The sequence below is a fragment of the Motacilla alba genome, chromosome 9 (genome assembly GCF_015832195.1).
Source record: "Motacilla alba alba isolate MOTALB_02 chromosome 9, Motacilla_alba_V1.0_pri, whole genome shotgun sequence".
Classification (NCBI taxonomy): Eukaryota; Metazoa; Chordata; class Aves; order Passeriformes; family Motacillidae; genus Motacilla; species Motacilla alba.
Window position 1 is genome coordinate 18,817,239 of NC_052024.1, and position 9,754 is coordinate 18,826,992.

At 43.4% G+C, this 9,754-nt stretch overlaps 1 protein-coding gene across 4 annotated transcripts; it reads right to left on the reverse strand.

The window, feature by feature from the left end:
• Nucleotides 1–3: 3 nt before the first annotated feature.
• Nucleotides 4–6,737, reverse strand: ZNF639 (zinc finger protein 639). Of its 4 annotated transcripts, none has more exons than XM_038145274.1 (6): nucleotides 6,611–6,737; nucleotides 5,479–5,582; nucleotides 5,026–5,102; nucleotides 4,393–4,488; nucleotides 3,366–3,500; nucleotides 4–3,089 (listed from the first exon to the last, which is right to left on the reverse strand). In XM_038145274.1, exons 3-6 carry the CDS (start codon nucleotides 5,081–5,083, stop codon nucleotides 1,942–1,944), a joined length of 1,437 nt encoding a protein of 478 aa, XP_038001202.1. In that variant the 5' UTR covers nucleotides 5,084–5,102; nucleotides 5,479–5,582; nucleotides 6,611–6,737; the 3' UTR covers nucleotides 4–1,941. The 4 variants fall into 4 exon arrangements, with proteins under 4 accessions (XP_038001202.1, XP_038001200.1, XP_038001201.1 ...); XM_038145272.1 differs by having other exon boundaries at nucleotides 3,360–3,500; XM_038145273.1 differs by having other exon boundaries at nucleotides 3,360–3,500; nucleotides 6,139–6,624.
• Between the last annotated feature and the right edge of the window lie 3,017 nt (nucleotides 6,738–9,754).

Consider the following 9,754-nt stretch of genomic DNA (forward strand, 5'->3'; position numbering starts at 1 on the left):
ATCCACACTTCTTAACCCCCTTATTTATTTTGTGGGATTTTTAAATGCCTTTTTTCCACTTCTTGTCTCTGTCTCCCAGAGCAGCTTTCTCTCCAGAGCTCAGCTGTGCCATTCCACCTCTGTGCCATCAGCAGGAGCAGAGTTTTCAGAGAACCAGCATTCCCCCTTTCAGATATATGAGCAAAATTAACTTTCCGTATAGAAAATAATTCATCTTAGTGTTTTGTTAACTATATTATTGCTACCATTTTAAGCCAGCCAGGGAAGAATGCGTTCAAAATAGGAAATCAGCAATTCTACCACAGATACTGTCATTCTCTATACAAGGAAGTAATAAAATACAGCAAGACACCCTCAGGTTGCCCTTTCAATGACAAAACACAAGATCTAGTAGTATATCAGCATTTCAAAGTGACAGAAATGGTCTTGCCTCTCACAACAAAATAAACACTATGTGGTTCATAGCCTTTCCAGAAATACTTCTCTGGAAATCAGAACTTCCATTAATTGATAACATTCAGCCAAGTTTTATCTTTAGCTTTAAAAATCAAATACAAAGACCCTTGCATGCCTTGAAGCTGATCACCAAACCTCACTGATCAAGAAATGTTTGATACATTAATTATCTCTATACAAAACTTGCATTAGACAATCTTACATTACAAATTTACAATTGATGAAGAAAGAAATGTAAACGCCGCCAGTAATTATTATGGGTATTTTCACCGTGGTATCTAGCATGATCTAAGTGACCCCACTCTTGTTTTTTTTTATCTGTCCAAGTATCCACTCAGATATAGAGGTACAGAATGAACTGTAAAAACTCACTTCCAATGATTACAATGGCAGGATAGTGCTTTCTATAATATAAACAAATATGTGAAATAATTTGAGAGTTATTAGTAAAAATTTCTGTAATGTACCAGTCTTTTAAGCCTGTATATACAAGTTTAAATTTTACAGTTAAAATAACATTCCTCAAGTTACTAGTGGTGGAAAGATAATTATAAATACACAGAATTACTACAATAATATAGACTACCAGAAGTTTTTTCTAGTCAGAGGTTGGTGACATCCATAATTTCAGTGAGAGCTATATTAGGATTTTATATAAGAATTCATTTTGTACATTCTCAGCAGGATCATTGAAAATTCCTTTTGCAATTACTCTTTAGAACATGATCCCATCCCAACCCAAGCAATGTGTGTCTCCTCAGGGCATTAAAAGACAGGAACTGAAGGTGAGTAAAGGGAATATCATGTTGGAGTCGTGTAGTACATACGTGGGAGTGTGTGTTGGGCATGTGTTGGACAGTCCCACAGATGGGACTTCAACACAGAACAAAGTGAACAGTGAGGTCAGAAAGGTATCCCAGGAGAAAAACAGGACAATTGAAAAAGCTTATCAGGAGCATGAGGTGGGAAATGAAGGCTGGTATGTGAATCTGAAGATGTCCATGCCTGGGAACTTTTGGAGCACCCTTATCTTTGGCAGGCCAGTGCTACTGCTAAACACCAGTGCAGTGACCTGCTGCCACCCAGGGTAACATGAGCTGGATGTGGAACTGAGACCAGTATTGGGTTATTTAAGCATAGAATTAGGTATTTGCTTTGTTTTGTGCCTTTTTAAACTCAGAACAGCTGGTCTTGTACACTAGACATGAAAGAGCAGGATGACCACCAGAACTGGTATCACAACATGCAATTACTCCCACTGTCCCTCCCCCCAAAATCTGATCCATCATAGTGTAAATGTGATTATTCCTACTGAAACCCCTAGACAAGGAAATCCACAACACCAAGTGCTATACATGCTTTGATGATATAAAGATGAAAACATTAGAAATGTACAGTTGCTGTTAAAATTGTATTTAATATCACATTCCAGTGACTGGAAATTAATTCAAATTCTAACAAATTGATTACAGGGAAAGAAAGCAATCACACCGTCTCATGTATCTGAAGATGACTTAAAAGATCTTTTTCATTCCCAAACCTCATTAAACAATCAGTACATTTATGAGGCAAATCTGCTGAATGCCTGAAATCCAAATGAGTTTTAAGGTCTTCAATTTGTCCTGTTGAATATTCACAGTATTGACACAAATAAATCCCTTCAGATAAATGAGAGCTTAGGTGCTTGCAATATTCCAACATACCTGAAAACCCCTTCCCACAGTCATCACAAACATGAGGGAATATTTTGGTGTGCTCAATAGCCACGTGCCTGTTGACATTTGTATGCAGCCTGCTCCTAAAGCCGCACACCTGGCACACGAAGAAGTTTTTGCATTTGTCAAAACTGATTTTATTGATGAGGCTGTACTGGCCACGCTCCTTGCTGTTGTAGCTGTCGCTCAGCTCGATGAGCCGGCACGCGTGCTCGTTCACCACGTGGCTGTGCAGATCCTCGGGGTCGTTTGTCTCGTGCTCGCAGAACTGACACAGGTACTGCTCGTCACAGCTGTGCTCCTGGAAGTGCAGGTACAGCTCGCTGCTGGAGGAGAACTGCACATCACACTGCTCACACCAGTACAGGTGGTCGTTGAAGTGAGTGTCTGCTATGTGCTGACTCAGATTCTCAAAAATCACCGTTTTGTAATCGCAGTATTTACAGATGTATGGATCCTCCTCGTGTAGCTTTACGTGCTCAATGAGCTGCACTTTGCTGGAGAAACTTTCTTTACAAACTTTACAGACGTGAGTGTCTGTACATGTCTTATGCTTCAGGATCATGTGCTGCTTCAGATCAGAGAAGTACTTGCTGTTGAACTCACAGAGCTCACACTTGTACAAGCCGCTGCTGTTGGCTCTCAGCAAGGGCCATTTCTGTTGAGCTGTGATATTCAAAGCCTGGTTCTTCTCAAAGATTTTACAGGTCTCCAGAGGGATTTCCTCAAGGTCCTCAGCTTCCAGCTTCTCAGGTGACACAGTCTGTGTTTCTATATCGTGAACTTCTACAGCATTCACTTCTGTTGTAGAAATTTCTACAGTTTGGATATCTAGAGGTTTCTCCTCTTCTGTGGGGCTGTCACTGAATATAGGTGAGTCACATAAGTCTCTGCACATTCCATTGTTAGTACCTTTATCTGCAAGATGAAATACATAATACAAGGTCGAAAAAAACGCACTACAAAACACCTGGGCCCATTTTTAACTTTTCAGTCAGATGCAGCAGCTTTCAAATGCAAAAACCAGTTACTTCTCCCCTGCCAGACTATGCTGTATTATCAGCTAACACAGCAATACCAGAAACTATAAATCCTTCACCATTTCTGCAAAAGCAAGCAAGTTACATGAAAAGCCAGCAGCAGCTGGGCTCTCCAACCTCCCAGCCCCTCATCTGCAAATACACTGACCTTTACCTTTATCCTTCTTTTTAGGGTCTGTGCAGTGCATCCCAGCGTTTGAGTGTGCCCCGCTCCAGTGAGAGCTCCCAGCATGCACCGGACTCCCGTCATCATCCGTGTCCAGGCTCTGCACAGGGCTGTGGAATCTACCTGCAAAGGGAAGGGAAGCCTTCAGCATCATCCTTGGCATCATTTCTCCACACTAGCATCATCCTGATTCCTGAATTTAGTCATAGATCTTACTTACTATTTATTTATTCTACTTGCATAAATTTATCTTTATATACTAAGCACATCATAACCTACATTTTAAAAAAGTAACAATAAATACATTGAAAATTATTTCCATACATGCAGAGAAAAATAAAATAATTCAAAAAGTGACAAATCTGTCTAGAAGATTTCAGCAGAGAATACTGAATTTACTACTGAAAATACTCAGCTGATTCTACAGAAAAAAAACTTTAAATCCTTAAATGAAATGTTGCATTTGAAAGACACAACTTAAAAATATTCTTCAATATTTCTGGACATTGCATTTAAAAATATGATACTTCCTAAAGCTTCTGAAGACTTTATTGTTAATTATTAAAGTGAAAAGAAAAATAAATGGACTAAAAATCCACCATTAAAAAATAAATGGACTAAATAATAAATAAATAGAAAAATAAATGGACTAAAAATCCACCATCACATTTACTCTGCTAACTTTCCACCCACTACTGGACGCTTTACAAAAAGGCATTTTGTTTTGCCAATTCAATGCAAATGTTGGTAATTTTAATCTGAACTCATCAACTTTGTTACCTAGGTAGTGAGTATTGCTAATCACCATTATAAATGTAAAATTGAAGGGTCTTTTTGTTGTCATTGTTTCTACTTTGAAAACTCTATTTCAGCTGTAACAACTGAACAACCTCCCACCAGTGCAAGGCCCATCAGGTCACAAGGATACAGAATACTGTGTATTCTATTTGCTTCTATGAATAGGAACATGATCTATTAAAGAACTGCAGAACAGGACCCCAAAACATAATCTTACCTCTGTTTATATCTGGCTGTCTCATGGAACAGACACTATAGCAGTGGTCAGAAAAAATCCCACTGTTGTCTATGTATCTGCTTGCACCTGAAGAATCTAAACCAAAGCATCAACAAAAAAAGTTTAAGTACTCATGTCTTGTAGCTACAGATGTATTTCTTGTTCATCAAAATTCTTTTCACGTTTTTACTCGTTTTGGAGGAATTCCTGTTGTGATTTACACCTTCCAGCTGCTGCCCTGATGTTTGGAGTATCAGGTCTCTGCTCCCACTGAGGACACTGACAAATGTGTGGTCTGTTCAGTGCTGAACATTCCTCTTTATCCACCCCACCCCAACTTTTACAGAATTCCTCCCCTCTGTGGAAGCAGGATCACCTTCATTTGCAGCTATAGCCAGTTCCCCCACGTGCAGGAGTACAGAACAAACCCACTCAGGTGCACTGGCTCAGGATGGCCCAACAAAGGAGCCTGCAGAGTGGGTGCTGCCCATTCAAGCCAAGATTTCTTATCCCACCCTTTGTGTCAATGCTTTTCCATGTGTTGGCACAAGTGGTCACTTCTTGTAAAGTTATTATTCTGAAAAAAAAAAGATTAACTTACTAAAGTGTACATAACTCAAGCTCCAGACTGACCTGAGTAACGAGAAGGATGCAGAGTCTTCCTTTTCCTCTTTTTAGGATGTTCATTCATTTTGAACAGTCTGCATGAACTGTAAAGTAAAAACATTAAAGAATTAGACTTGTTTGTATCTAGTTTATCTTTCAAAACCTTATAGAACAATACAAGCATTTTGAAAACCTACACATCAAATACAAAAGTTTTTTCCTACTCCCCCTTCTTGCCCCCCAGCCCATTTTGATACAGTTAAGAACCCACTAAATGCACACAGCTGCTGAAGTCCAGTTTCACATTCCTGTCCTGGAGCAAAAGGTTCACCTAAAAGACAGACTCAGGTACTCCGGTACTCAGGGTCATCTACAAGCCCTCTCTCCAGCACCCTTTTTGTCAGAGACAGGACATTGAGGCAGAGCCCTTCAGAAAGGAGTTTTAGTGTTTAAAATACTAACACAGTCATGCTCTCTTACCAAAAATCCTAGACTCTTCAGTATCAGGAAGCAGAGCAGCTAAGCAACTGATGACTGTACAGCTTCCAAATGCAGAGAATACATCAGCTCAAGAAGACTTTCACCTACAGAGTGACAGCATTTTAAACCACTTAAAACTTTAGCACAAAATAGACAAAACACAGAATCGGATACGAGTGATATAAATACTACAAAGAATGAATCGATAGAAATTGAAGCTAGAAAGCAACATAAGAAGTTGATACTAATTTTGGTTTAGAGCATCAAAATTAGTTAGGTGGATGCACTGGTGTATTTCTTTTTCTTTTGTCTCAGGCTAGTTGGCTTTTGCTGCACTTGGCAGCTTCTGAGAGCAGAAAAAAATTTGGAAACGAAACACAAATACTTGAGCTATATACGGGACAAACAGTCTTGAAGAGGAAAAGGCTGCAAACATGGAATGTGATGCGGGGTGCCATAATTGAAGAGCACTCGAGGGCCCAAGACTTTCTGTAGTCAGTGCCATGCACCGGAGGCGAAAGGAGGGAAAAAAGGGCCCTGATCAAGTCAACGATGTTCTTCTGAGACTAAATATTCTCTGAACTAAAATTTTATTTCAAGAGAGGGAAAAATAACTGATTTTAACGTTATATAACTATCTAGAAGTATCAGTACCCTCACCTGTGGGGTGATTCTCTGTGATTGCAAGGGAAGAACCGACAGCGCACTGACACCGCAAGTCTCACCCCAGGTAACGCGCGTGAAAAGCTCAACCCTTCCTGCACGGATGGGACCGCGGGGCAGCAAGGCGGGTTGCTGTATTCCAGCGGCTTCCCTGGCCCTGAAAAGCGGGATCCAGGCCCCGAGCACCGGGATCCCGCTCGGCCCCGGGGCGGCGCGGCCTGCGCGGAGGCCGCACGGGGAGCCCCTGGCGGGAGCGCGGCAAAGGCACCGCTCCAACACGGCGGCAGCCGCGGAGCCGCGGGCACGGGCGAGGCCGCGACCCCGCAGGGGCGGCGGGAGAGGGCCCGGCCCGGGGCCGCACCGGGAGAGCCGCGGGCCAGGCCGTGAATCACAGCTCACCTCCCCGGCGGGGCCGGGGCACGGGCGGCTCCCGCTCCGCGGCTCCCCGGGCGCTGCCGCCGGGACTCACCTGCCGGCCGCCAGAGCCGCTCCGCTCCTCCCGGGCCCGGCGCCCCGCTCCGCTCCGGTCCGCTCCGCGCGGGCCCGGCCCGGCCCGGCCGCTCCGCGGGCAAGGGGCGGGAAAGGGGCGAGAGCCGCCGGCCGCAGCGCCCCCTGCCGGCCACGGGCGGCCCCGCTCCCGCCCGTCGCCATAGCGACCGCGAGGGGCCGGAGTAAAGCTCGGGCCGGTATTTGTGCCCCACAGCGCCCGCACAGCCGTCGCTCCAGCCGCGGGCCTCGTCCAGGGCTGGCGGCATGCGAGCCTGCTTCAGTCTGCACTCCGATTTCACACAAATGAGAGGGTGATGTCAAAGCCAGAACCTCGTAAAGCTCAGCTTTACATTTTGTGTCAATGTAGAAGCTGTCCCTGAGAGCTGCTGTATAGGAGAATCAATATGAAGTGTATCATAAATACATACAGTACAAGAAAGAAATATATACATACAAGAAAGACAAGGAGTTATTGGAGAGGGTCCAGCGGAGGCACAAAGTGAGGAGGGGTCTGGAGCATCTCTGTGAGGAGAGACAGCGGGACTGGGCCTGGTTAGTCTGGAGAAGAGACCTCTGACAGGGGATCTCATCACTGCACAGAAACATTTCAAAGGCAGGGGCCAGAAGATGGTGCCAGACTCTTTTTGGTGGCTCCAAGCAACAGGGTGAGGAGCAAAGGCCATAAACTAAAACACAAGGAGTTTCCCTTCAACACGAGGAAAAACTTCTTCACAGTGAGGATGGTAGAGCCCTGGAACAGCTGCCCAGGGAGGTTGTGGATTCTCCCTCTCTGGAGACATTCCAAACCTGGATGTGTTCCTGTGTTACCTGCTCCAGGTGACCATGCCTTGGACTGGATGATCTCCAGAGGTCCCTTCAAAAACTAACAATTCCATGATTCTGTGCAATATGTATAAATAAAGGTTTGAAAATTAAAATAAGCAACTCTCCCTTTTCCAAATTTATAATCACATCCCTTTTTCCTGACTTCTTCTTCATGCCACCGGAAAAAGCACCAAATTGTATTGGTTCACAAAGCAGAACCCCTCAAACAGCATCTTACCATGTTAAAAAATACTTCATTAATTTTGAAGACATGAGAGAGGCCGCTACAGTCCCTTATTTCCATGACTTAAAATAACTTATGGAATTCTGCCCAAGTGTTTCGTTCATTTAATTGTTTTTCTCTGGCTTAGCCTGAATTTACCTAGTTCTACAAAAAAGTTTTGAATTAGCAGAATCCACAATAACCCTAATGGTGTTGCTCCACTGATTGGCAAAAAAAGAAACTATACCTTGTTTCTGGCATTAGTTTTATTCATTATCTGGCAGATGAAACTGGACTTACTGTGGTTATAAAATCCTTTAGCCTTCATCCCGAGGCTGGAAATATCCCTTTAGAGTAACATGACTTGCTCAGAGCCAGATGGAAAGAGCTTCATGCTATGATCACAGAGGAGTTTTGGTGGTGAGCAGCGAAACAGAACCAAAGGTGTTCTGCTGGCACACTTCTCAGCCCTCAGACACAAATAATGCTGTATGCCTACGATCTCCAGCACTGAGTTACCAATCCAACAAGATCCTGGTCTCCCAGTTCAGTTTGTTCTCTTCTTTTCATTCCAGCCGTGGTTGCTGAGGTTTCCCCAGGACAGCTAGTGTTAAAGGTCTCAAAATCGGCTATAGCCTCCCAAATGGGCGGATGCCCACATACCTCTCCCTCTATTCACCAAAATGTTTTCCCTACAAGCGTCCAGGAAAGCACTTTCCCCAGTTCCCAGCGGAGGGCAGTGATGAGAACCTAAAATCCACACATGGCAAAGGGGGAGGAAAAACCGAACCCGAGCCCCAAGCCTTTGCTTTGAATTCAGTCCTGCTTGCGAGGCAAACGCAGGCGGACCAAAGCATCCTCTGTACCTTCTGACTGATTTATTCTCCTCCCACAGTGGCACAGCCCAACACCACTTATGTCAGATAAAAAGACAAGGCTTTAAGTGAAAGAAGAACATCTGAGGAGGATCCCCTTTGAAGCTGCAGATCCAGTTCAAAGTCACACGCATCAAACAGAGCTATCAATGCTTTAGACAGAAAATCCTAAATGAGTCTTGTTTTTTAAACCACCACGTGCTTGGGATGTTGAGAGGGCTCTGGGTGAGGTTTTAATCAATCAGAACTGAAAATACAGAAAAGCCTGTGTGACACTGACATTCTTGTTTAAATGGACAACATAGATGCTGCTCATTTCAATTAGTGGGGATGTATCCTGACCAAAAGAAGCATGGGGTAAAGCCTTTCTTCAATGAAAGCAGTTAGTGTGGCTCATGAGGATAACCTTCACTGGAGGCAGGTTTGTAAGTGTTTAATAGGCTTAATAGTGTTTAATACCTCAATTACTTGAGGTATCTTGTCTAGCTCGGGTTCTTTGCTCTTTGGTTACATGGGTTCAGACTTCAGATTGAGTCTTTCCAAGGCAGGCTGGCAAACAGACTGAGTTCTGAGCATAAAATCAGGAGGGCTTACTGAGATACCCACTCTAAAGCAAACTGCCCACATTGCAAATCTTTCTTGTTTCACCAGCATTATTTTGCAAATTTTCTGTGATTTTTTTCATGTTTAGACTTAGAACTACCACAAAAATCACACCCTGGCACTAAATGGCAGTAAAGACTAAAATTTGTATATGAACAAGAGCTGATGATCCTCTTAGCCTGAATCATCCTGTGCAACTAACGCACAGTTGTAGCCACTCACAACCATTTCATAGTTATTAGGCAAAGGTAAAACTCACCTTATGTATAATAAACACAAGTTTAACCTGTTAGTTCAGGTTATTGACGTAGCTAGTTCCAAAGCCCCAGCCATACTTTTCAGACCAGAGCTCTGCTGAAGCTTCAAAATAAATGTAAGGATGATGATGTCCATCTTTTATTATGGGGTTGGTCCAGCACAGACTGAGCACCTGCTGCAACACAGCCCTTCTCAAAGCTGGGCAGTGTGACCTGAAACAGTGTACAAAGTTTAGAGCTGACTGGGGACAAAAATGTTTTGAAGGTGCCTGATTAAAAACCCTGACACTTGCTTCATCCCTCCCAGAAAAAAAAAAAAAAAAAAGTGAAATCCTCACAAG